Genomic DNA, 24178 nt, shown 5'->3' with positions numbered 1-24178 from the left:
AGCGGCACGTCATTGTACTCGACAGCCATTCGCATTCATACAACTCACGATCAGGACAGCACATGGCATGCACGAAGTTGCACTTGCGAGAGCATTCGATGGAAAGGTGGTCTATATGCTCTGCGGCTAATGATCGATAAACAAACTACGAAACGATGGGTTCTTAATGGGCTCAAAGCGCAACAAATCAGAAGCAGTTTCGAGTCCGAATGGGTTGTGTAGAGGTGCTAAATAAGTTTACTGACCTTTTAGACTCGCTTAGCTTCTTCTGATGGATGCGAAGTTACAAAGAATGAACGGCGATTCAGGCGGACCGTGCCCTCGGCCCGAGCATGCATCGTAGCAATTATGCATACATATCAGGTACTACTGCGCGAGTATATACGAGCCGAGCACTACGGGAATAATATATAATAGTAGGGTTGTCGGGAATAAATGAATCTAGATGGCAGCGTTACTGTACTATCTGCGCTATCTAGAAGTCCTCTATTTCCACTAGCACTGGGAAGACCGTCGTTTATCAACTGTTCTTCAGGGAGCAACCACAAGAGGACAATTTGAAATAAGAAACTCCAACGAGTCAGTGTAGTGGTTCCTGACCCACTCATCATGCTAGTGGGTAAACTGCCTTACTTGAAACAATCAGATCGTAGCGCTGACTACATCTTCAGCTGACCAGCGACATGATGAAGATCGACCGTCCATGCGTTCATTCACAGTGCTGACATCATACGTATAGCAATGGCCTTGTCCTTTGCGTGCCCTGAATATAAGTGGTGATAGCTACGAATACCTGATTTGCTGCGTTGATAGTGATCAGCGGAGCAACGCAGACGCAGAGAGCATCTATCTACGTGATATGTCTCGAAAACGTCATAGAAGGGCAAAACCCAAGACTGATTTCGTCACCTTCATCTATTGAGGTTCATGCTCCATAGTTCTGTATAGATTGTGGCTGGTTGCCCTGACGGGTAAAAAGGCCTCAGAGCATTTAACCGACGGCTATAGAAATAGCCTACAGTGCTGCCTACCCTACAATGTACTGGAGCTCTATCGAGGTGCTTTTGAAATTTACAGCTATGGCTGGCTAAAGGCTGAACAGTTGTTTTGAAAACGTCGTCATGGGTACGGATTTTCATGTGATATGTGGCTAATATCTTGGTCTTGGGTCGGTGTACTCGGTAGAGTCAATGAGTTGTCAACACCTTCCTAGCTAGGTACTTGAAAGGAGAAGGATGGCGGTACTACTCAAGCTCCACGGAGCCTAGAATACCACAAAGGTACCTAATGTCTTAATGTCGCACCACTTTAGCCACACTGGCTTATCGTGCTTCTGCACAGTGCACAAGGGATGCATCATTCCGACGTCCTCGAGCTCGCCAGAGTCGATTCCCGTAAGGTGACAGCTGGGTTCGGCGCACGGGCCATACTCCGTATGCAATGCAGTATCGGCGCAGCTTGCTATGAGCTCAGGGGTGGTCTGGACTAGGTTCTTATATTGAGCTCATATATTAAGTAATGGTGTGTATGTGTGGCGTCCAATGGTACAGGTATGAAACGCCGTTGGTGGGTTGTCTATTGTGGAAATTAGTATCATCTACTTCATACTTCATGTATATGAATATCTGAGATTGTGTTGCATTTGTAAATCAGATTCGCTGAGGTTGCCCAAGCTTTAGATATATAGGTGCCACTTGAAGTACCATGCCACTGTAGTAACATCGCCATAAGCATGGTTCAGGTCATAACACAACCGAAGATGACAATAAGTAAAACTGAACCTACTCACTGGATAGCAAGCTGCCTGGTATCAGTCGTGGCTAGTTTGTCCATGTCTTAGATACTACTCCGTAACCGATATAACTAGTTCTGTCGCCGCTGAGTAATGCCAGTATCAGCTAACTAACTCACTAACTAGTTAAATCATTTCACGTCCGTGCTGCTCCTTTAATTCTGCGAGCTCGCCCCATGAATGGCGGCTAACTGCATTGTCGAATCCATCTGATTAGGATATGGTAGGACTGTCGAGCTCGTGACAGCCTGCCGCGTCAACATCAAGCATCACCTGGAAAGTCTAAATGCATCCCAGCTTCCTATTTAAGAGATTGATAACTGAGTGGCCGCGTCACGTTCTGAAAGGGATATCGACAATACCACTCCCACCGGACGATCTAAGATACTTCAAAATACTTCATTGACGGAAAGGAAGACCGCGAAACAAGTGATCTACGCAGACTGAGGGGACAGCGCTATGCTGATTCCTGCTCAGCCACCCGCGGTTCCAATATTGGCCCCAATATTGGCCCCAATTCCTCTTACGGGTAGTAGGTTTCGGCCGATGATAGGCCCGCGGGCCGGGTATTCTCCGTTATTGGGAATGTTTGACGAACGGTGGATATTGATTTAGCAGTGCGGTGGTGAAGTATTCACTACGGAGTGATCCCTACGCTTCTTGCTGGTAGAATAGGGCGTTTCATTAGGCGAATAGGTCCTCAAACGTCCTGGCTAAAACTTCTGTATTGCTAGTGCTTTAGAATGCTGTAACCCTGGACCTTGTACTATATACCCTGTACGTGCTTTATTCCTTGCACCTATCCTCCGCTTGCTGCCTGGATTAGACGGTGTTGCCGGTAGACATGTCCCAAAGCACGATGGGGCGGCCAGAGCCGATAGGCACGTTCCGAGGCTGGGGTCACGAGTTGACGTTTGAAGTCCTTGTCTACATTGTAAATAGCTGGGTCTGAGTGCGTATGTGCGTTGATGATCATGGGCCCTTTATGGATCAAGTTGCATGGATTGACACATCAAAGTTCTGACAGGTGACCTCCTGCTTGTGTGATTTGCTTGCTTTTCAGAGGTTAATCTGGGCATCACATCAAGTTGTTACACTTTGATATTACGAACAAGAGGTGTTATCGATGCTCATATTGATCAGTGCTCTTATTGGCCCCAAACCTTGTTCATAATCATACTCCTTGGCTGCCGATATTCAATTCGAGGATAATCCCTCTGCATCTCGATCGTGCCATTTGCCGTAAATGCCGCACCGCAGCAATAAGATCTCGCCTGCCTCTCCTTAACGCTTGGACTTTGGATTTCGGACCATGCAATGCAGCTACAAGAAAACGTTAATAATGATAATAACAAGACTCTGAGCAGCCCTCCTGGAAACAAACATACCATGCACACATCCTTGCCATCCCTGCACTCCATCGCCTTGGCCATCTCGAACCCCATCCGCCGATAGATCTCCACGTTGGGCACCTCTTTTGAGCTCTCCAGATAACACTTTACCCCTTCCTCATCCGCTCGATCAGTGACAGCCTGAAACAATTTCTTCCCGATCCCCTTTCCCTGCGCCTCCGGACTGACCGCCACAATGTTACAGAAATAGTACCCTCGCGGATCGTCCCAGATCTGACTCTGCGCCTCCCGTTGACGATCCTTCCAGATCCAATAGCGGCGCGTGTTGAGCCCTCCCCGGCCCATGTGGCGCACATTATTCAGGAACTGCCGGAACGACAGCAGCCAGCTTTGCGCCCAGCTGTACCAGCTTTCGGGCTCTGTAGCGGGGTGAGGCGGGAGCCAGCATGAAACACCGAGCACGCGAGAGGGGGAGTCGTTTCCATCGCTCTCTTTGGCGACCTGGAAGATGGCGTTGTGGATACCCCAGCGGCATCGTGCTTCAAGAGAACCATAATTCCGTTGTTTATTGAACTATGTGGTTCGAATCTCAGGTGACGCGGGACGCAGGTCGGCGTCGACTCGACCGCGTCATGGGACACAGCACATGTTAGCTTCAATATTTGATCAACAGGATTTCGACCTAGCGGGAAATCTCAACGGTGTCTCCTGTGTACTCCGTTACCATGCTACATACCTTGGCTGGATCGAAAACCCATTGAAAATATGGATCGTCGGCAAACGCGCGCTGGATCACCTCGATCGCTTCGGGGATATCCGCCTCGGTGAGGTTGACCACCTCGATGGCCATTCTGAGGCTTGTTTATAAGACGTGGTTATGCAGTTATGGGTTGTCTGGAGTCGGCCTTGGTTGTATATTGATACGACCTTGGACTCGATACTGAACTTTCGGTGAAGCACACGATTCTGCTCCGATATTCCCTACCCGTGATTCTCCTTATTAAATCCTCTATGAATAGTTATTCGCTGTGCTGACTTAAGGATGAAAGATGTATTGTCAAATTATAGATGGGCAGATGAAGTTTAAATCTCCAGTGCTTCGTCAAGTAACGGAAATGTCCCCCACTGGATTAAGCCCTGCTGGGCAGTTCCACGCGGGCACCCGGGTCAACATCTCCACATGGACTATCGAGCAACTCCAGTCTCCATCAACCATGAACCTCGTCGAGCATCGCCTTCATGGCAGCTGACGATGTTATTGGCCTTTAATGCAATTTGAATGAAACTCTATTGCAATAATAAATAGAAAATTATACCAACCCTGTATAAATATCTACATAACGTTCTATAGTTTCCCACGGCCCGGTTTCTTCAGCCTGAGCAAGCTATCCTGATAACTGGTGGCGAGCAATACCCCATCTGGACTCCACAGATAGCTCTCATGGATAGCTCTATTCTCTCCCGACGTAGGCGTCCAGCCTTCCTGGATAAACCATTTCCTGGGCAAACTCTTTCCATCCTCTTCCTGCCCTACGTCCCAGTCAATCATCCTCAGCGCTTCACCATGGTGGTGAAAAACCACCGTCAGCGTTAAACTGGCCATTGCAGACCAGGTTTTGTGTCCCAACGCACGTGGTATCAATAACAGCGAGTTCTTGTCGCTCGCATACATATGCGCACAGGCATAGAGGTTATCGAACTCGCCTGTCTTGTCTCTGGCTTTGAGGTCTTGCTTGCTCAGCGCAACATCTGAGTCCTGCGGTGACCCCTTCAGGGCGTAAAGTGTCAACTGACGATACTTTTCCGGACTCTGCTTCACCTCCTCCGTGGCATTGTAGCTCGTCATATCCACCTTCCTCACATCAAGCCCCGGGAACTCTGGCTCGGCTATATCCCCCCGCTGAACCTGTTCAATCCACCAGTCCGCATCCACGCTGGGACTAGACAGATAATCCTCTGGCCTTTTCCCGGCAAGAAGAGACCTGAAGCGCTCCTGTGCCGGGCCCGGCTGATGGTGGAACGTCTGCTGCCCCTCGGGGCGCTTAAACGAGCACAAACACGAGAAGCAGATCTTGCCGTTTTGCCGTGCGTCGACAGCGCGCGTACAGTACATGCTCCCGTCTCGCATGTGGCGAACTGTATACTCGTACGGGACGTCTAGTAGGCCCGGTAGAATGAACGTGCCCGTCATGTCCTGGTTGTTCAGTTCAATCGGGTATTCATGGCGAGTGTGTCAAGGTAGGCAGACTTACGTGTATTACAAACCCCCTGTCGACGGTTTTCGACGCTGCATATGCGGATTGAGCGTAGACGTGCCCGCCAAATGCCATTCCGCCCATGCCAGGAGGGTACGGTGCCGCGAGAGATTGGAACCGCTCGACCTTCTCTGGTGCGTCCGGAGTGCTGCTGGGCGAGTCGAGACGTTTGAGGCCCATTAATTCGACGAAGGAGGCGCGAAAGGGCAGTTTTCCGGAACTGCTAGGCCCATTCTCCTTCGAGCTCATGATGATGCTGTGCGGGGAAGTAGGTTGGTTCTCTGTTCAGGGAGCACAAGAGCAGGTCGGTGCAGGATCAAATTTGGGTCCAGGATTCTGCAAGCAGGGTATCATATTCCAGCAGAAAGTATGCACCCGAGCACAGTGGTCCTTCAACACAATTATGTAGTTAGCCAAGCGGTAGCTAGACGATCATCTCCTCAGCCGATATAGGAACCTCGGCTGATCGGGAAGAAGCGATGCACTTAATGCCAACGCGGCATCCTCCATCAGCATCAAACATAAGAGGAGAGTAAAGATACAAGTGAGACAATTGCTTTGTTTAATAAGTTCTGAGTAGTGCACTTTCCTGTTTCATCGTATTGAAAGCTGGGACCAGAAGGGTTATTGATCGGAGATATGCTGGTCACGTGAAGAAACTACAATGAACAAAGTGCTCATCGTTAAGCTGAATCAAAAGTGAGAAAAGGAGTTCCAACTCAAAAAGGAAATCAATCTCTATGCGCCTGCAATGTTGGTATTATAGTACAGATAGTCCCAGTCCCATAAATGATACAATGATGTCGCAATGCCAGCATTCAAATTCCAGAAAGACCAACGCAGCTCAGGTCAACCCCGCTACTCATTTCGACAGTCCATGATAGGTGTACACATTCAAATCGAATCGGCGAGCTTGCGAGCTTTGGTCCATTCAACCTTTCCCTCCACGTCCTTGATCTCTTCAAGCTTGTCGCCCAGCTTCACGACTGAGAAGCGGATCATCCGTGGATCGAGACCGAGGGTTCTGCGGACGGCGGACTGAACGGCGCCTGAAGCATCGAAGCGCATGATGAAGTGATGGCCGTCGGTGTACCGAGCTTGATGTTTGGTGGTGGGTTTGGGCAGTCGGAACGTGCCCCAGTTTGTGTATCCGCGGACTACGCCACCTGATCGGAGGACTTGAATGCCGGCATTACGAGCAATTCTGTTCATCAATTAGTTGGGAGTCCATACTCTACCCGAAATAGCATTGGAATGTAGATATAAAGGATAGATGTGTCTTTTCGAAACAAAGGGTGGGGTGGGGTGCGAGACGTACTCCCGGACCTCGTTGAGGCTGCCTGGACGGACCTGAGGACGTTAGTTCAAAGCCGAAGATATATTTGAAAGAAGGCGACAAGGAATGTACTCACAACAGCAATCAGTTCATACAACATCGCATCGACGGCGTGATTGTGGACGACGCTTCGGAAAATGAATGGCGTTTAGCGGAGGAGATTTTCGGGAGCGGTCACCAGCTAGACAACTATTTTCCCTTGCGGCGTTGCGGACAACAGACGGCAGTTCCTTATCAGCGGGTCTTGGCATCGCCTATCAGTTCGGGAAGCTAGTTCGCAGCTCCATTTAATCGCAATTTCTCCTCGGCGGGTTTATCATCATCCATTTCCATTCTTCTTTGGATTCTCCTTCTCCTTGCAATTGTCACTCTTTCCTCTAATTTTTAGCTTCCCCAACAAGATGTCTGCCGTCGCCAGATCCCTCCGTCCTTTCGCTTCTCGCGTGCTTTCTCAGAAGGCTCCTCTGACCTCCAGCGTCCGCAGGGCCTCGCCCGCTCTGTGTTTCCCGCGGGGAAGTGTCAGGAGCTTCTCTCAGAGCCCTTTCTGTAAGAAATGACTCAGTTCAGCGTTCATGAAGCCATTGAGATGCTATTCTCAAGACAAAACATTGTACTAACGTCTATAATGCTACGCAGTGGAAGTCAAGAAGTACACCGAGTCTCACGAGTGGATTGAGCTGGGCGAGGATGGCAAGACAGGTGAGTCCTTTGCTCCTGTCGCACACCAACGACCCGAGTCTTCCGCTCTGCAGCTACTAACAGGCGGCCAATCCCTCACCAGCCAAGATTGGCATCACAGAGTACGCCGCCAAGTCCCTTGGTGATGTCGTGTTTGTAGAGCTTCCCGACGCCGACCTCGAGGTTAGCGCTGGTGAGGCCGTGGGTGCCGTCGAGTCGGTCAAGTCGGCTTCGGACGTCCTGTCGCCCGTCTCTGGAAAGGTTGTGCAGGGGAACAGCGTTCTCGAGGACAACGCCAAGTTCATCAACCAGAGCCCGGAGGGTGACGCCTGGATCGCCGAGATCGAGGTCAGTGACGTTGCGGAGCTTGATGGTCTACTCGATGAGGCCGCCTACAAGGCGAGCATCGACGCAGACCACTAATTGTAACGACGGTCGGTCAATTGTTGCTCGTGAAGGTATTGGATTATGAAATAAAATTCATCCGGTCTATTAGATGTTAAATGACGGCTCTTTTTGTGTTCTGGAATGTTGTACGGATTGACGGGTATTATGTGTGACATCATTGTTGAGCCGCCAGCGGCTGGTCTTTATTCAACAAGGAAGGCCTCTATTTAAACCAAACTTGTTCAGATTCTGATATATTCCTATGAAATATGTCCGATATTGTTTTCTAATATTTGAAGTCTGTGTAGTCTTTGACTGTATTGCCTATACGACAATAATTGTTCATAGTGCCATTCAATTTGTACGAGCTAATTACATTGTACCACTGCGCATAAAGCGCTATTCGTGACAGGCCATTATGATACATCTATACAGGAGGGATGGACTCCCGACAAATGGGGCACTGGAGTCGCAATCGCATCCAGCTCTCGAGACAAGTGCTGTGGAAAATATGTCGACAAGGCGTCACCATATAAGTGCGACGACTGAGGATACTTGTAGCTCCCTCGGTGACACTGCTGCCTCCGGCGGCTCCACGCGCTGCAAGAACAGGTACCTCGATTTCCTGCATGCAGATCGCACAATCAAAAACCGCCTTTTTCCGGTCCTTGGTCCGCTGCTTGTCCTCATCCTTCGCGTCACCGGAAAGATCCTCGGCCCTAAGAGCGCCGATCGGCAGAACACCGCCAGACTCCAGATCTGCCTCAGACTCATCGGCGTCGCGCAAAATTGGGTGATAGTCGTACGCGGGCGGTGCCCAGCCTCGAGGGACGAAGAACCGCGGTCCGAGAATGTCCTGACTCGCCAGGACCCAGACCTGAACCCACACCCAGCCTGCTAGCGCAAAAGCTGTTGTTGCATCGGGGTGTATAAACAGCACGTTGCCACGTACCGTTAGAAAATACACAAACGGAAACAGACGAAGAATACTCTGTCCGATCACAAAATCCCAGCGGAGCGCTTTACGGCAGTTGCGCATGATATTGCGGCCAATCTGTGGGGTCCAGAACGACAAATAGACAAAGGCGAGAGCGCGCGCATATAGGGCTCCTAGTCGATTCGGCCACAGGAAAGACCATATGGAAATAATGAGCATCACGAATAGGACGAAGTAGAATCGTGCGTACATCGCACCAACGTCGTTGCGAGTTTCTTGAGCCGTTGAAGTGGTGCCACGGTTGGTTGGTTGATCATCCTCCTCGGCAGGAGGATCTTGATCCGGAGTCAATATGATGGGTGTTGCGCCAGTGTCTCTTACCGGGGCCGATGTCGCTGGGAGAGGTAGGCCTCTCGAGCGCGGAGTTGAAGCCGGAGGGTTGGAGCGACGCTCTTGCTCCCTGCGTTCGGGCGCTTGGACAGCCCAGATCTCCATCATGAATTTCATACCAATGTAGCTGACCGACAGAAACGTGAGAAAGGCCGCCGTCGCCATGACCAAGAATGAAACCGCCGGATACAGCTCCAAGAGAATAAAGATAAGAACAAAAGCATCCCCAAAGGCCATAAGAGCAATTGTATAAAAGCTAATACGGCTCCGGGTGGAAGGTGTCGATGCCTCCTTGATCTGTCTCAGAAGTAGTGTGATTTGTGCGGCAAACACTCCGCATATGATGATTACGAGACGCGCACTGTATTTGTCGTACTCTTCAATTTTCGGGCCCGTGAGATAGAGGCCTTCGCTCGGAGGGAAGTCTGGGGTTCCCTTGGTCTCGAGGATATACCCACAGTCCGGAGAGAATACCACGGCGGACATGACCATTAACGGCGCAGGTGGTACCGGAGCCCCAATTGGAAATCTTAGCTCCTCTTCTATCTGGTCAACCACTGGCTTATCCGCTAAGTAGTCATGAATAGCGACTGGATGTTGTTGCAGGTAGACAATATGTTCACACTTCGGTGCAGGGAATTCTACCTGCTCCGATCCAATTAGGGACGACCACGGGAAAAGCGTCGGAGGGCGATTCTCTTTCTCAGATAAGGTATCAGAGAGCGACTTGAGGAGAAGCTGATGTGAAAGCTCATACGCGTCTGAGGAGAAAGCCAGATGAGGCAGCACGAACAACCCCTCAAACTTCTCGCTATTTGAACTCAGGATGATGCCTCCCGTCTCTGGGAAATGGACACCGAATAAGGAGATATACCAGGTATTTCCCCAGAAGTCATTACTTTCGACAGCCAATGTCGCTCGTATCTCTCGAACTTGGCCGCTATCTACCCGAAGCTCTTCGCCCCCGCCTTCCTTGAGATCCAAGTAGAAAGTTCCACTGCTACCGGTGATGTTCAATCCGAATTCGTGGGTGAAATACCCATGCTCCAAAGCGATAGCCGTAGTGTTGAGTTTCGGAGACTCTTTGTTCAACTTGCGGCGAACCCAATCTCCACGCAATTTCCCTGTCGCATTGCGATAGACCGGGAGTAACAACTGAGTCAGATTCAGGGAAGGTAAAGCGTCGGGGTCTTCTAGAGACCTGGGAGGTTCCAGCCCAGCGTTTGAAATGGCGGATCGTAACTGGTAACGAGCTCTACCCTGAGCTTCCGGGAGTATACCCCAAGCATAACTGTCGTTCTTCCTGGTTCCCGAAAAAGGAAGCCATTTATCACACGGCGGGTCGAAGTCCCCATATTTGGATTCATTCAACAAACGAAGCGCATCTCGTTCCCTTGCTACTTCCCGCTGACGCTCTCGATCCTGGTCAAGCAACGGCGGACGAGACTGCGAGCTGAGAAGAAGGTAAAAAACGATCAGCAGGAAAAAGAAGGAACCGCGGTTATCCATAGATGCCACGAAGCGATGCAGGCATCGGAGATTCCGTTCAAATCTCCTTTTGAGTACGACCTATGTTGATCGCATCGCTAGTTTACGACGGAGATTCCATTTATACAGGACCGTCGTAATGGCCAGGCAAAAAGGCCTGTCGAGTAGATGATGATGATTTAAAGCTGTAATCAATGGCAAGAGATGCCGGACGCCGGTGGAGGCGAGAGTCAATGATGCGATGAGTGAGTCGAGGCCTCAGGCCGCCGCCGCAGTCCCCCGCCTTTACCCGCTCTCCCCTGATAACCATCGGTCGGGAAGAGTGCGTGTGCTTTGGGAGTTGGAGCAACCTCCTATCGGCATTGTCTTAAAACATCCCTTCCGGTCTTCGTGTCCAGGCAATCTACTCTACCAACCAGACTAGATCTCGTCGTACATTGTTGGCGCAGGCGTCGACATTCTTCTACTAGATGCTATGGCATCGAACCTCCCCATTCCTCGCCCGCCGCGCACGCCAACTCCACCGTCGGATGATCCCACGAGCGTGACTGACGGCCAGCCCCAAAGGGGGTTTGCAACCTACGATAAAGATACGTTGTCGCCGATGGTCGATCATTTCTCTCAGAATGGATCGAACGTGGAAGATCGGGACCGTTTGAGTCCTACCAGGTCATCCTTTAAACTAAGTCCAACAGATGGCTCTGTACAGAGTGGTGCAAGCGACAATGGCTCTGCTGGGCCATTCAATTTTCAGACTACAACTATGGCGAAGGGCCCGGTAATGAAATCTGTAAGTGCATGCTTTAACTGCACTTTATGGCTCGTTGTCCTTGTATTGGAACGCTAATTGTCTTGCGCGGAATTTCTGTAGAACATTGGCCAGCGACGTGGACACAAGTATAAACATAGTAGTATATCGCATCAAATATTCCTCGAACCTCCTCCACGAGCTCCTTTGGTTCTTCCGAATTCGCTACCTATTCCTACGCTCAAAGAATGCCGTTCTAGCATGTCGAAAGACCAGAAGACGCGGTTCTGGTGGAGTGTCTGCCATATGTTCGTTGCCGCATACACGCTCTGGAGCGCACATGGATCCTTGGCTATGACAGCGCTGTCTCATTTGATTCTGTTTGACTCTCTTGGGGCGTTGCTCTGCGTAGCTGTGGATGTATTGAGTAACTTCGAGGTGTGGAAACGATCCTCCATTCGCCATCCATTCGGGATGGAACGAGCAGAGGTACTTGCTGGGTTCGCAATGTGCGTGCTGCTACTGTTTATGGGCATGGACCTCATCTCCCACAACCTTCAGCACTTTCTTGAGTCGAGCGACAACCATGAGCCACACCATACCCATCCTCATGAGCGTGTCTCTGTTGGCAGTGTAGACATCACTGCTGTACTTGCCATCTCATCCACCCTGATATCTGCAATTGGCTTGAAGAACCATGCACGGATAGGCAAGGCCATGCGCTTTGCATACATTGAGTCTCTGCCGTCGGTTCTTAGCAATCCATCTCATTTCCTCACCCTTTCATGCTCGACACTGCTGTTGCTTCTCCCTCTGGTGTCCATCAAGCTTTACAAATGGCTTGACGTTCTTCTGTCCGTCACTATTTCTATCTCCATGTGTGTGCTCGGCGTTCGCCTTGTTAAAACCCTGGGATCCATGCTTCTCATGTCCTATTCGGGTCCAGGGGTCTCGGATGTGATCAAGGATATTGAAGCAGATCCGTCTGTTTTTGGGATTGATGATGCGAGGTTCTGGCAAGTTCACTATGGGTTGTGTATGGCAAATCTGAAACTTCGGGTATCTGGTTCCGAGGAGAACCTGGTACGTCTACGTGAACGCATCTCCAGCTTGATCAAGAATCGACTGGGCGGGGGATATGGCACTGGTGGTCAAAAATGGGAGGTTTCACTGCAATTTACTGTGGATAACTCATGATTTCACTGATTTCCATGTATGTCAACATCCTGACATGGTTTGCAAGTGCACATATCCACTTCTTCTTCTGCAGTATATGTAATTGTTTATCATTGTATCTACTGAGGATTGACTGCTAGACTATTATTCAAGATCATTGATGCGATTTCAGGAATATCTTTCTTTGCCTCGGTCGTACGCTAGGCGTACGAGTGTCTGATGAACTTTTTGAAATACAAATTTGCCCGCCTTCCAGTCATCAGCGTCTTCAAGTCTGTTCTGATCAAAGACTTGGTCGATCTCCAAACCCGCATGGAATCGCTGCTTATCGAACAACTGAGCAATGAGTCTCTTCTCACGTCCTGAGGTACCTCTCACATGAATCTCATCCGGCATCCCATGAATCCAGACGTGGAACCATCCCCAATCCAGCACTTCTGTAGCAAGACGACAACAACCCCAGTTACAGGTACAATGACGCAAGTCAATATAGAGGCGCGACAATTGGAACGCCTGCCGCACAAAACTCATTGTCCGTCCCCAAAGATACTCCTTCATATTTTCGATATGCTGATCATGAATCTCATGCGCTTGTTCAGACGAAATCTCCTCGGAATCCGAATCTGACTCGGTTTGTTCTATCCTGGGAATATCAAAGTCGGCCTGCATCTCATCCAGCTCCTCAATCACCTTGCGCTTGTGTTTCGAGGGTACCTTCGCATCCCGTACCGCCGCGATGACGCCTGGAAGCTCCCGGGATAGAAATTGTGCCAGGTAAATGTAATCACGGCAGTCGAAGACGAGCTCTAGATTGCGGACCTTCTTGAGGTTCTCGAGTACACGCGGATACTCTGCGCGCGCAGCAGCCAACATATCGACTTGGACGAGGGAGAAGACATTTTCGCTCAAGTAGATGGGCATTGCCTCTTCGTATATGCGCTTTGAGGTCAAGAGTAGAGCGAGGTTGGGCGTGCCATAGATATCTTTTCGGTTCGGATCCATGAGCACTTCAACGGTAGTGAAAGGACGCATGAAAACTCGTCCCATGACAAGGGAATATCGGTAGATCTGCTCTCTGATATGGTGAGGAAGATTAAAGAATGGCATGTCTTCGGTCAGCTTGGGGATCGCGAGAAAGGTCTTCAGGAGGCAAAGCTGAGAGTCTTGAGTAGATTATCCCATCTGGATCAAGCATTCATATGTTCAGTCTAGTGACTACAGTAGGAGATAGAGTCAAAAACCCGGGGTATGTATCACACTAAGGGCGGGTCAGTCAACAGTGAATGTATCATTCACTGGCCTAGGTTGGATCGAACATCATAGAACTAGGCAGACCAACACAAGGATTTGCTTGTTAAATTATGTATATGGCCACCTAATGCCCGGCATTCAGTCATTTCAATTTGATGCTGTGGTTTAGCGGAATGGTTCGGTTATATACTGCAGAAATAGTGTGCAATTGCAGTCAATAGAACAGTAATTGGGATAAATCTTGTTCATGAGCCTTAGCTTAAGCCTTTTCTCGTTCTCAAAACACTTCTAATGTCCCATCTTTGTCGAGAAATGGCCACAAGACAGGGAAAAGGATGGCGTTCTGCATTTTGGTACAAGTAATCAATAGGGCGTTCTCTCAATCCAGTAAAACGAAACCCCGTTATTGCGTAGCATATCTCCTTCAATAAACAGACGTTGTGATTTCACAATGCTGCAGCCAGAGCGCCTGCTTCCAATGTTCCCTCGCGTTCGTCCCGTCTCCGGCGCTTCTCCAGAATTGCTTCCCGTCGTTGAGCGAGAATCTTGAGCTGTCTGTCCTCAACACCCTGTAGCCAATAACCGAAGCTTCCACCGACGCCGGCGAACAGAGGGTACACCCAGAGAGATTCCTTGGCGAGAATAGGACGCATCTCGATACCGAGTTGCCAGAGTCGGACGGCAATGCCTAATGGAGAGAGATGTTAGAAGGCGCTCTTCACCGATTTGACGGATGCCGACAGAAGTCAGACAGGCAATTGCCAGTTTCCTGGTATTGAAGGAGATATCATTCCGGCTGGGCACATACCGAAGCCGCCCCAGAAGAGGACTTTGTGAACCATTGTGTTTGTAGTGGATGCGGACTGCGCGGATTGGGATAGGGAGGGGTCGGTAAAACAAAATGTGACCCGAAGAAGCCGCAATGGTTGAATGAAGACAATTGCTTCTAGGTTCGGGCCCGGACAGAGACGCAATGGGTCACGTTCAGCGGACAATCGTTCAAGATGAGGTTGCTTTCCTCCTCTCTCTTACCCAGGCCCGCCGAATCACCGAGCCGCAGTTCGCAATCTGCCGCGGATCATCGTTCCTCCGAGCTCGGCGCCAACTTTCACTGAATCAGGAAATAGTTAGAATCGCTGTAACAAGAGGTAATGCCAATATTAATTTGCGACGCGCTTCACTTCGTCCAAACCAGTTTCGAATGCCGCTCGGCGGCGCCTGGTTACGTGCTTCCCGAATTATTAATCTGATTATCTCATGATGGCTGGTCCAGATGAGATGTCAGATGTCCAACCCACTGGCGTCAAACGGCCCTTGCTCGATGTTGAAAGTCTACAGCGGAAGAAGTTCAAGACGGAAGAGCTGCCATTGACCGCGGCGCAACACACTGCGATTGAGGACCTACTGCACGCTTTTAAGAAGAAAGGAGGTTTTGATAATGTGCGCAAGAAAATCTGGGCTGAATTTCATGACGGAGTATGTTTCAGATTGATCTTGAAATTATCGACACACTCTCTAACTGCAAGTCTATCATGTAGGAAGCAAGAGCCGAGTTTACAAAGTTATTGATCGAATTAGCAGAGTCGGAAATAGAACGCGAACCGGAGCTTCTATCCCGTGAACGAGGAAAAGCCGCGACATTGATAGAGGGTGCCGTCGATCGGAGCGACGTCTACAAGAAAGCCGAAAAGCTTATTGATGCGCTGGCCTCAAATCACCTGCAATTCATCTTAGATTCTGTCAGGGACATTCGCCGTCAGCAAGTCGGAGACGAGCTCGCTGCGAAAGAGGAGCAAGCCGGCAATAAAACAGACGAGGATTTCGCTGCGCAGATAAGAGCTAAACGTGAGATACGCGAACGAGAATGGCAGGAGATGGTGCGCAAACAGAGAGAACTTGAAGAGCAAGAAGCTCGTCGAAAGGCCGAAGAGGAACGCAAGAAGCGCGAGATCGAACGCCAAAAGGAGGAGGAAGAAAGGGCAAGACGGAAAGAGCGTGAGGAGCAGCGACGTGCAGAGCGTGAGCGTCAGCGGGAAGAGGAACGGCGACTTGAAGAGCAACGAGAAATGGAACGACAGGAAAGATATGAGCGCCGGAGACGAGAAGAGCGCGAAAGATACCGTGACTGGGATCGATCTAGGGACCGTGATCGCAGTCGAACCAGGGACAGAGACAGAGACAGAGACAGGGATCGAGAGCGCGACTGTGACCGCCCTCGCTCAATAGGCTACCGATCACCGCGATATCGCGATTCGAGGAGAGAGAAGTCCGCTACTCCGAAGGAGCCAACGCAGGCGCCTCCGCCGCCTCCACCGCCTCCTGTTGCCGTGGATGATAAGTCGCTGGAAGAGGCCGCTCTCCAACTGCTGCTTAAAGAAGGCGAGGAGCTTGCCGCTAAGGCGCGCCAGAAACCGGAATTTGATTTTGAAGAAGCTGAGGCCATCGAGAACGGCCTTAAGCCCCCGCCGACTAAACCAAAAGGCGCAACAGAATCGAGGTATTCCATTACTCCATTGAAGTCCGCCAGTCCGTCTGTCGATGTGGACCAACGCCGAAGGCGAGACTCGACTGTTGATGACCGTCATCGCGCGCATAGACGTGACGGCAGCCGGGAGCGCAGCCGCTCACGGAGAAGATACACACCTCGCTTTGATGATGATCGTCGACGGGAACGATCCCGTGATGCTTCTAGTCGCCCGCGTGATCGTAACCCTGATGATAGAGTTGCCATACGGGATTTCAGAGCTAACCGATATGGCGACCGTAGCTACCGCCCTAACCGCAGAAGTAGGAGCAGGTCAACTGGTCGTGGTTATGACCGGGACAGGGACCGCAGCAGGGGTCGAGATCGCAGTGCTGAACGCGAGAAAGATCGAGTACGAGATCGCTCGCGTCCAACGGATGAACGGGAACGAGATCGTGATCATCGCACTCGTGATCGCAGCAGAGATCGAGATCGAGATAGAGACAGGGATAGAGAGCGTGACAGGGACAGGGACAGAGAACGCGAAAGGGACCGGGATCGGGATCATCGACGTCGCAGTTACTATTCTCGGTCTCGTTCACGAGCTCGACGCGGACGATCGCGCTCTGCCTCCCGCGCTAGAGATCGAAACCAAGATCGGACTCGAGACCGAGACCGAGACCGAGATAGAGAGCGGAATCGTGATCAAGAACGGCATCGAGACGGAGACAAAGAACAAGACCAAGGCCGGGTCCGAGAAGGAGACCGTAACGGTGAGCGGGGAAGATCCAAGTCCCGCGTTCCGAATCCCTCTCGAAAACCGTCTCGCTCGCGACGGCGTTCCCCCGGCACTCTTGACATCGACCGCTATGTGCCCCCAACGAGCCATCGGAGCAGATCCCCTCGAAGGCGGGTCCGATCTCCAGATCGCCCGGAGCGAGATGATCGTCGAGGGTTCGTGGAGATTGATCGGTACATACCCGGCAGCGAGCGGGAACGTGAAAAGGCTCGAGACGGAGAGAAAGAGAAAGAGAAACCTAAAGAAAAAGAAAATGAAGAAAGGAAAGACAAAGGCGTGGAGCTTCCTGATCGCGGAGCGGATGACCGCGGGGTACGGAAACTTAGCACCGGTCAAAGGAGAAGCAGGAGTCGTTAGATACTCATCCCTTTCCGTCCAGCGTGATGACCTATCGAGAGCATCTCCTCTGTATTGTATCCTATATCATGTACACTACCCTACATTCTGGTCATCTATGATAAAAAACCTAATGGTAATAACGATCAACAGCACTGAAAGACTGGCAATACTGCTGTCCCGTGAAAGACGTTTGAGGAGCATCAAACGGCTGCCGACTGAAGGAACTCTCAGTATCACACTGAAATGAAGAATATAAAGAGTATACATCTTATATGCGCTGCGTGAAAGCGGTCGGAGGTCAGATCGGGATCTGTGGGACGTAGCCGATCAATGCGAAGAACTCGCTGCGACAGCTTCCTGGTATCCATCATTCTCATCATGTCGTTTATAGAAATACGAGTTGCTACCGGAACTGGAGGGCCGCAGCTCAGGCGATAGACGGTCGATAATCGTTTGCTCGAGGATCTTGATAGAGCGTTCGTTCGTGCCCATCTTGTTCCATACGGAGATCATATGAGAGTTGAAACGGACAGAGGTGGAAACACCAAGGACATGGTCATGTTCTAGGGAAAGCAGTCAGCTCGAAGTTCTCGGATGCTCGCGGACACCGATGAGCGGATTGCACACCTTTCTCCAAAGCAGCCTGGAATTCGTTGGCCATACAGAGAATGGCAATCTCGTGGAAGAATTCCTGAGCCTTGCTCTTAGGGACTCGGAATTTCCAGCAACCACCCCTGAGGTTTTCTGAGTCCTCCCATACCGGACGGACGCCCTTGCGGAAGATATGGACTGAGTCTCGTAGGCGGATTTTATCCCAGGGATAGTTGTTGTAGACGCGATAGAAAGTGGCAATGTCGGCTACATCCTCATGCAAGACATACAATCGGTTGTCATAGTCGGTGGATTCTGAGTGTCTGTCATACCATACTGTCCAGTGGTATTGCAATGGCAGAGGGCGTAGTTTTCCGAGGATGTTCTGATGCAGCGACTTTCTCGTGGAAGAGGACGGGCACTCCATTGCTTTTTGTGTTGGAGAGCTTTCGTCTTTTATAGGGCTTTGGTCGTTGATGTGTAGTTTGGGCGCACTCATCTTGTGCTGCTGGAGTTTCAGATGAGTTGCAAAGGGCTGATTGAGCGGAGCTGTTATCCAAGAAGCGTATTTGTGCCCTTGGTAGAGACTTTAGCTCTTTGGCATCAGGAGAGACTGGAACGACCGAGAATGGTTCTTCATAGAAGAGCCCCTTCACCCAGACTAGCTGAGGCGGATATAGCGTAGTACGTTTGAGAAGCGAATCTCCTGTATCTTGAAGTCAGCATGACATTGAAGACAATAGTTCATTGTAAGATATGCAAGACGAAAGTCGTCCAAGGAACCTAAGTCCGAAGCTATCTGAAACACCAACTATATAAAGGACTGAGGGGTGTGGGGGGATAATAGTTGGGGTAAAGTGAGCGCCAGGATAAAGGACATGCGATACAAGTGAAAGAAGGTACATACAAAGACTACGAAAATATATTCAACTCACCTCAAAAAAACTGAAGTGGATATCTTCAGGGGAGACTGAGAATACTAAAACAGGCAACGAGAGGACAAAGACCTTGGACAAAGAGCCAAGTCTTGACGAAGAAATATCAAGTAGAGCTGATTCTGCAGGGGAAAAGCGGGGTTGTTAAACAGTCAATTAAAGGAAATACTTATCAAAAGCAGCTCAAGCTCATCGTCAGATTATAATCTGACTTAATATTATTAGCAGTCGCCATCATGAAGAACTAGGGGCCTAGTTTCAAATTCATTTGTACTCTGCCCACTTTTGATGGCTGCAGGAGTGCTCCAACCAGGTCAGGAAGATGCCACCATGTTTCATTCTTTAGGTGACTGAATGATCTTCACTCTTTCTTCTCGACGACCCATCTGCCACATGGCGCCTGCAATTCTGCACGCGATCGCATGGCATCGCATCGTCTGATTCCGGCACGTTGGCGCTGATTCGATCTCCACCGCCTGGCGCGAAACATCCTCTAGGTGTTTAAGCGGGTCAGAATTTGGGGAAGAATTCAGCAGAACCAACCAACGACGAACGAACGACACAGAATGGAGGACGGTGTCAGGAAGCGCCTACGAGCTGACGAACCCCCGTTCCTATCATCCTTCGACGAAACATCGCCCTCTAAACGAACCAGAGCCAGAATTGTCCCCACTTATCGCAATGACGATAAGGGCCTGCCGACGAATTCATCCGCTGCAGAGCATGACGGCGCAAAGAAGCCGGAGAACCCCCGCAAGATAGCCTCCACATCTAGCGAAAGTGAGGAGGACGATGATGATGATTACACTTCCTCCTCTGGCTCCGATGACGACAGCGACAGCGATGGAGATGGCGAAGATGAGGATCAAGAAGCCGATTATAGTTCCGACCAGGCATCCCGCGCTGGTTCTTCCCTACCGCGCATTTCGGCGCAACAGAAACCTCGGATACACCGCATCACAAAGGAACCGGATCTGCTCTCCCGACTTTCTGCATTTCTGCCGAAGCTGAAGAGTGCCAATGAGGATCTACAACGAGAGATAGCCGCGGGGAGAGGCAAAGATCTACAACTGGACGAAGTGGAGAACCAGGAGGGCCAGTACATTGAAATGGTGGGTTGAATTGATTCTTTGATTATGAGTGAGAACATGAATGCTGATGTTGCCGTCTCAAGAACCTCGGACTAGGCGTTTTTGAAGAGAAACGTGCTGATGGCAGTACCTCTACTGATGAGGAGATCAGCAACGGTCAAGAATCTGCAAACGATGAAGATGCTGCAGAATCGGATACTAAATTGCAGAAAGACTCCGATATTTTGGATAAACTGATGGGCAAGAAGAAATCTTCGGATCAAAAGCCCACGATTCAAGAATTGACTGAGCCACGATCTTCTTAGAAACATTGCATAGGCCTGGCGTTGACGGATATTTCAGTTTTGCTATTACCAAATTCAGTTGGCTACGTGTTCTTGGACAAAAAAAAACCTTTTTTTTCTGCTCATTCATTTGATGTAGAAGTCAATTCCTCTGAATGTATCTAACAATCAGTGAGTCATTTATGCACATTCACATGTATAATATTCTGGCAAGGTTCTGTGAACCGGAGAGCAGTCGGCCGCAAAGAACAACAAATCAGTGGTCTAGTACATGAATAAGGTGATAGTCGACAGTCAATGGTCTAATGTATTTGCACGAAAGAAGAAGCAATGTATCCGTCGCAATTAAGTGATTAACGCAAGAAATAGCAGCATCATCCATTATGAGACTTCCTTGATACGGCAAGTCCAGCCAGATTCTTGGCTCAAAAGGGGCAGACTGAAGGAAGAGACGTTAGCATATACAGTAAACATTTTTAGTTTCGTCCTTATCTTACCTTGCACCGAGACACCATCCGAGTTCTCTGTTCTTAATCTTCTTGGCAATCTTCACCTCGCGAGTGAGGGGCATTTCATAGCCAGTGTGCAGCAGACTCATCATGAAGTTCAAATCCAGGCACCACTCGGGCCGATCACGAAGCTCTTTCAGGGCACCTTCGATGCCTGCAAAGATGCCCCAGCTATCTTCGCCACCACAAACGGTCGACGTAAGCTGATGCAATTCATCCAAAGTGAACGAGTCAGGCATGCCCAGAGGCTTGGTACGGTCGTAGAAGTAAGAGAAGATATATACGTCTTCCCTGGCAAATGTCTTCTCAAGCGAAGGCTGGTGGACGCCGTTGAAGGAGCAAGGAGCAAGGGTGCATGCAGCCTCCTTGTTCAGAGTCTTCTCTGCAAGACCACGACATTGAGCGGCGGTAGACCCTACCTTAGGACCAGCCATTGTAACCTGCACTTCTGGAGCGAGCTTGTGTCCTTCCGGAAATTCCAAAGTGACATTCTTCTCCATCTCGGGCCCGATACAAGGGTTAGGGATTGGCTGCTTAAGCCAGGACAAGTCTTTGGGACTCGACGCGAGCATATTCTCAACGATGGATGTGTGAACGGCTTTGCGCGCAGCCATGAGACCGTAGCCAAGGTGAGAATGCTGATACAGCTCGAAATGGCGGCCACCGAACTGGAGATCGTACTTGTGGTCACCTTCGGACAAGCGCTCCGGCATGCCGCCTGACTTGCTCTTCGGAAATGTGGGCTGGAAAACGATCTGGGTAGAACCTCCACCAAGGTCAAAGACTGCGGCAGTAGGTGTTTCGTCAGGACCGCCAATCTTTCCGAGAAGGTAATTCGTTGTGATCCAGGCATAGACACCCTCGTCAGAGCCATCCATGATTTCCACCCCTCCCTTCTCTTTGGACACCACAGGGAACGGGTAAACAGTCTCGAGTCGAGTCCGTACTGCGTCCAAGATCTTCTGGCTCATTTCCGGGCCAAGCATGCGCAATCCGGCTGTGGCCTTTACAGCAATTGGCGAGCAAGACTTGTATTCATCAGGAACATTCTTCATTGCAACCTCCATGAGGGGATCAAGGCTTTTGGCTGCTCCTTCAGCATCCTCTTTGTAAGAACTCAGCCCGGAGCCGCCCTTCTTCGGCTCAGTCTGGAAAAACACTTCGTCTTCAAGTTCGGGGGAGGGGCCGCAGTTGTTGAATCGATAGACGTGAATTCGAGACCCTTGGCTTCCGGCATCAATCATAAGAGCATACTGAATCAATGGCTTTTTGGGATCATGGGGCTTTGAACACTTTTCTTTGGCGGGAGCACTGGTGCTTGGTCGTCCTGAGTACATAATGAGTTATCCTGATAAGCAAATTGTAAGAGGATCAATTGGACTGACCTTGAGGAAAGCTCGGGCGCATAGGTCTTGACGGAGAAATCCAAAGCAACATCAGCAACAGGGCTGCCACAATGGCGCCCGTCTTTAAATAACGGGTTCTCTGAGTTTGTGCCATATTTGCTAGTACTGAAGAGCGTCGTTGCTTCAATGACTTTTGCGGACTTTCCACAGAATCCGCAGCTCGGAGAGCCTGCGAGTTAGATCGCCGATAAGGACTCGCTTCTGAGTGTATATAAGATACTGTAGTTTGTAGATGTCGACTGTCAACTCCAGTCGACATGCGAGCAAGGCCAAATGGACAAACTCAAGTGGCGTCCACAAAGAAACGCTCTTAGTGTTCTTTTCGACGGGGCTGGAAATGAGAATGAGAGACTAATTAACGACTAAAACGAGTGAGGACCATCGATTCATCAGACGCCTCCGAACGAGCCCAAATGAGATCGTGGAGGATGAGATGAAATAAGATCGATGTCAGAAATATGGCGGAAAGTCAGGGGAAAGGAAAGTCCAAGACGGAGACGAGACCCTTGAAACGATGGCATTAGACCCACTCGCTGTGGCGGTTGTTCCCCATCTGCTGTGGCTTGGCTTCCTGCATGCGTCCAGTGGATGGGATAGAACAGTCGTGGGATCAACTACCTCTTTAGAGCACTCCTTATCTACACCAATCACTCTCTGTTTCCACCTCACAATCAAAAGAAGTCGCCCATATTTTCCATTCGCTTTGTTTATACGAATTTTTGGGTTATCTCGGTTGTTCTTTCGCTTCCTGCCACCGAACTCGCCCTGCCCGACGACCAATACTCGACATGAAGCACATACGCGGCCTAGTATCGATAACACAAGCACTTCGCCATACCTTCCTGTCCCCTTTCCAGACCACCCATGTCCAGTTTCTACGCTACAATTATGCTTTACGAGGAACACAATTGAGGTTCCTTCAGTCTTCTCGCCATCTTCCCTCACAGCAATCAAAACAGAAACAGATCAGAGATGAAGATATTCGGTCGGAGTATATACAAATAGTCAACGAAAATGGCGACCTTGAGCCTGCAATGAAGCTAAGAGATGTGCTACGCTCTTTCGATCGCTCTGAGAACTTTCTCATACAAGTGTCTCCGGCCCTTCCTGACCGCCCACCAATCTGCAAGATCGTGAACAAAATGGCCATGCGTGAGCACGAGCGAGCCAAAGCCAAAGCTGCACATGCCACTAAAACAGCAGTGAAGCAGATTGAGTTGAATTGGGCCATTGACAGTCACGATCTGGCACACCGCCTGAAGCAGTTGACAAATTTCCTGGAGAAGGGTCGACGTGTGGAGATCATCCTGACGCGGAAAAAGGGCAAACGGGCACCCACTGTGGAAGAGATCAAGAACGTCATGGACAGTGTCTTGCAAGCTACGAAGGAAGCTGATGCGATTCAGATCAAGCCCATGGAAGGGGAACCGGGCAAACATGTCACCCTATATGTGAAAAAGAAGGACGCTTGATATGCCTTCGCCAGCTTGCAGTTCCCTATGACATATTTGGCGTACATAAACATTGATGACCCTCAGTAAACCGTAATGTATTATAGCACTCCATTACTTCAAACCTAAGTAAGACCAGAAGGTTACCTACGTGCGTTCTACAGAGTAGATGGAAGACCGTATCACCTTGGCAATTGGATTCTTACCCCACCATATCAGTCCTACGTGACTCTTCTGTCCATTACATAGGGTTTGAGAAGCCTGTGTAAAGGAATATTGCTGCGTTTAATTATGCTTTTGCCCACTGTGAATGCCGTTTATTGTGGCACGATCAAGGTATCTAGGTAGGTACATATCGATTCCCAATGAGTGACCTCCACAATCCCGCAGCTGTGATTGGGCGACTCATGACTAAGCAGTCTCCCCTAACTTAAATTTTTCGGGGTCCGATGGAGAACTTCTCGACCATCAGTCCGGCTCCATCACTTCCTTTCTATCGTGTTTGCTCTTGTCTCTTTT

At 50.0% G+C, this 24178-nt stretch overlaps 13 protein-coding genes across 13 annotated transcripts, besides 3 other annotated features; 5 read left to right on the top strand and 8 right to left on the bottom strand.

Moving 5' to 3' along the window:
* Window positions 1–2282: 2282 nt before the first annotated feature.
* Window positions 2283–2310: a microsatellite.
* A 630-nt stretch (window positions 2311–2940) lies between these two features.
* Window positions 2941–3994, bottom strand: NFIA_013470 (acetyltransferase, GNAT family; the record flags this gene model as incomplete). The annotated part of the gene is made up of 2 exons (XM_001264554.1): window positions 2941–3717; window positions 3881–3994. The coding sequence occupies 2 exons, from the start codon at window positions 3992–3994 to the stop codon at window positions 2941–2943; spliced, it is 891 nt and encodes a 296-aa protein (XP_001264555.1).
* A 495-nt stretch (window positions 3995–4489) lies between these two features.
* NFIA_013460 (acyl-CoA thioesterase) lies at window positions 4490–5648 on the bottom strand (the record flags this gene model as incomplete). Its single annotated transcript, XM_001264553.1, has 2 exons — window positions 4490–5338; window positions 5397–5648. The coding sequence occupies 2 exons, from the start codon at window positions 5646–5648 to the stop codon at window positions 4490–4492; spliced, it is 1101 nt and encodes a 366-aa protein (XP_001264554.1).
* Window positions 5649–6293: 645 nt separating this feature from the next.
* On the bottom strand, window positions 6294–6835 carry NFIA_013450 (mitochondrial 37S ribosomal protein bS6m; the record flags this gene model as incomplete). The annotated part of the gene is made up of 3 exons (XM_001264552.1): window positions 6294–6603; window positions 6718–6749; window positions 6812–6835. The coding sequence occupies 3 exons, from the start codon at window positions 6833–6835 to the stop codon at window positions 6294–6296; spliced, it is 366 nt and encodes a 121-aa protein (XP_001264553.1).
* A 301-nt stretch (window positions 6836–7136) lies between these two features.
* Window positions 7137–7836, top strand: NFIA_013440 (glycine decarboxylase subunit H; the record flags this gene model as incomplete). Its single annotated transcript, XM_001264551.1, has 3 exons — window positions 7137–7281; window positions 7372–7434; window positions 7517–7836. The coding sequence occupies 3 exons, from the start codon at window positions 7137–7139 to the stop codon at window positions 7834–7836; spliced, it is 528 nt and encodes a 175-aa protein (XP_001264552.1).
* A 391-nt stretch (window positions 7837–8227) lies between these two features.
* dscA (ubiquitin-protein ligase dscA) lies at window positions 8228–10636 on the bottom strand (the record flags this gene model as incomplete). Its single annotated transcript, XM_001264550.1, has 1 exon — window positions 8228–10636. The coding sequence occupies one exon, from the start codon at window positions 10634–10636 to the stop codon at window positions 8228–8230; it is 2409 nt and encodes an 802-aa protein (XP_001264551.1).
* A 454-nt stretch (window positions 10637–11090) lies between these two features.
* Window positions 11091–12560, top strand: NFIA_013420 (cation efflux family protein family; the record flags this gene model as incomplete). Its single annotated transcript, XM_001264549.1, has 2 exons — window positions 11091–11405; window positions 11487–12560. The coding sequence occupies 2 exons, from the start codon at window positions 11091–11093 to the stop codon at window positions 12558–12560; spliced, it is 1389 nt and encodes a 462-aa protein (XP_001264550.1).
* A 147-nt stretch (window positions 12561–12707) lies between these two features.
* NFIA_013410 (uncharacterized protein) lies at window positions 12708–13646 on the bottom strand (the record flags this gene model as incomplete). The annotated part of the gene is made up of 1 exon (XM_001264548.1): window positions 12708–13646. The coding sequence occupies one exon, from the start codon at window positions 13644–13646 to the stop codon at window positions 12708–12710; it is 939 nt and encodes a 312-aa protein (XP_001264549.1).
* Window positions 13647–14236: 590 nt separating this feature from the next.
* Window positions 14237–14632, bottom strand: NFIA_013400 (putative NADH-ubiquinone oxidoreductase 14 kDa subunit; the record flags this gene model as incomplete). The annotated part of the gene is made up of 2 exons (XM_001264547.1): window positions 14237–14478; window positions 14599–14632. The coding sequence occupies 2 exons, from the start codon at window positions 14630–14632 to the stop codon at window positions 14237–14239; spliced, it is 276 nt and encodes a 91-aa protein (XP_001264548.1).
* Window positions 14633–15050: 418 nt separating this feature from the next.
* On the top strand, window positions 15051–17611 carry NFIA_013390 (BOD1/SHG1 domain-containing protein; the record flags this gene model as incomplete). Its single annotated transcript, XM_001264546.1, has 4 exons — window positions 15051–15266; window positions 15329–16287; window positions 16310–17405; window positions 17579–17611. 4 exons carry the CDS (start codon window positions 15051–15053, stop codon window positions 17609–17611), a joined length of 2304 nt encoding a protein of 767 aa, XP_001264547.1.
* Window positions 15952–15981: a microsatellite.
* Window positions 16735–16812: a microsatellite.
* A 108-nt stretch (window positions 17612–17719) lies between the features above and the next one.
* On the bottom strand, window positions 17720–18482 carry NFIA_013380 (eukaryotic translation initiation factor 4E; the record flags this gene model as incomplete). The annotated part of the gene is made up of 2 exons (XM_001264545.1): window positions 17720–17955; window positions 18020–18482. 2 exons carry the CDS (start codon window positions 18480–18482, stop codon window positions 17720–17722), a joined length of 699 nt encoding a protein of 232 aa, XP_001264546.1.
* Window positions 18483–19484: 1002 nt separating this feature from the next.
* NFIA_013370 (NOPCHAP1/New4 family protein) lies at window positions 19485–20314 on the top strand (the record flags this gene model as incomplete). The annotated part of the gene is made up of 2 exons (XM_001264544.1): window positions 19485–20030; window positions 20093–20314. The coding sequence occupies 2 exons, from the start codon at window positions 19485–19487 to the stop codon at window positions 20312–20314; spliced, it is 768 nt and encodes a 255-aa protein (XP_001264545.1).
* Window positions 20315–20674: 360 nt separating this feature from the next.
* NFIA_013360 (guanosine diphosphatase) lies at window positions 20675–22302 on the bottom strand (the record flags this gene model as incomplete). Its single annotated transcript, XM_001264543.1, has 3 exons — window positions 20675–20732; window positions 20791–22129; window positions 22188–22302. The coding sequence occupies 3 exons, from the start codon at window positions 22300–22302 to the stop codon at window positions 20675–20677; spliced, it is 1512 nt and encodes a 503-aa protein (XP_001264544.1).
* A 694-nt stretch (window positions 22303–22996) lies between these two features.
* Window positions 22997–23680, top strand: NFIA_013350 (putative translation initiation factor IF3; the record flags this gene model as incomplete). The annotated part of the gene is made up of 1 exon (XM_001264542.1): window positions 22997–23680. One exon carries the CDS (start codon window positions 22997–22999, stop codon window positions 23678–23680), a length of 684 nt encoding a protein of 227 aa, XP_001264543.1.
* Window positions 23681–24178: the final 498 nt, after the last annotated feature.

The sequence above is a fragment of the Aspergillus fischeri genome, genomic scaffold, assembly GCF_000149645.3.
Source record: "Aspergillus fischeri NRRL 181 1099437636249 genomic scaffold, whole genome shotgun sequence".
NCBI lineage: Eukaryota > Fungi > Ascomycota > Eurotiomycetes > Eurotiales > Aspergillaceae > Aspergillus > Aspergillus fischeri.
Note: the sequence above shows the minus strand (reverse complement) of the source record. Positions and strands in the feature narration are given on the sequence as shown.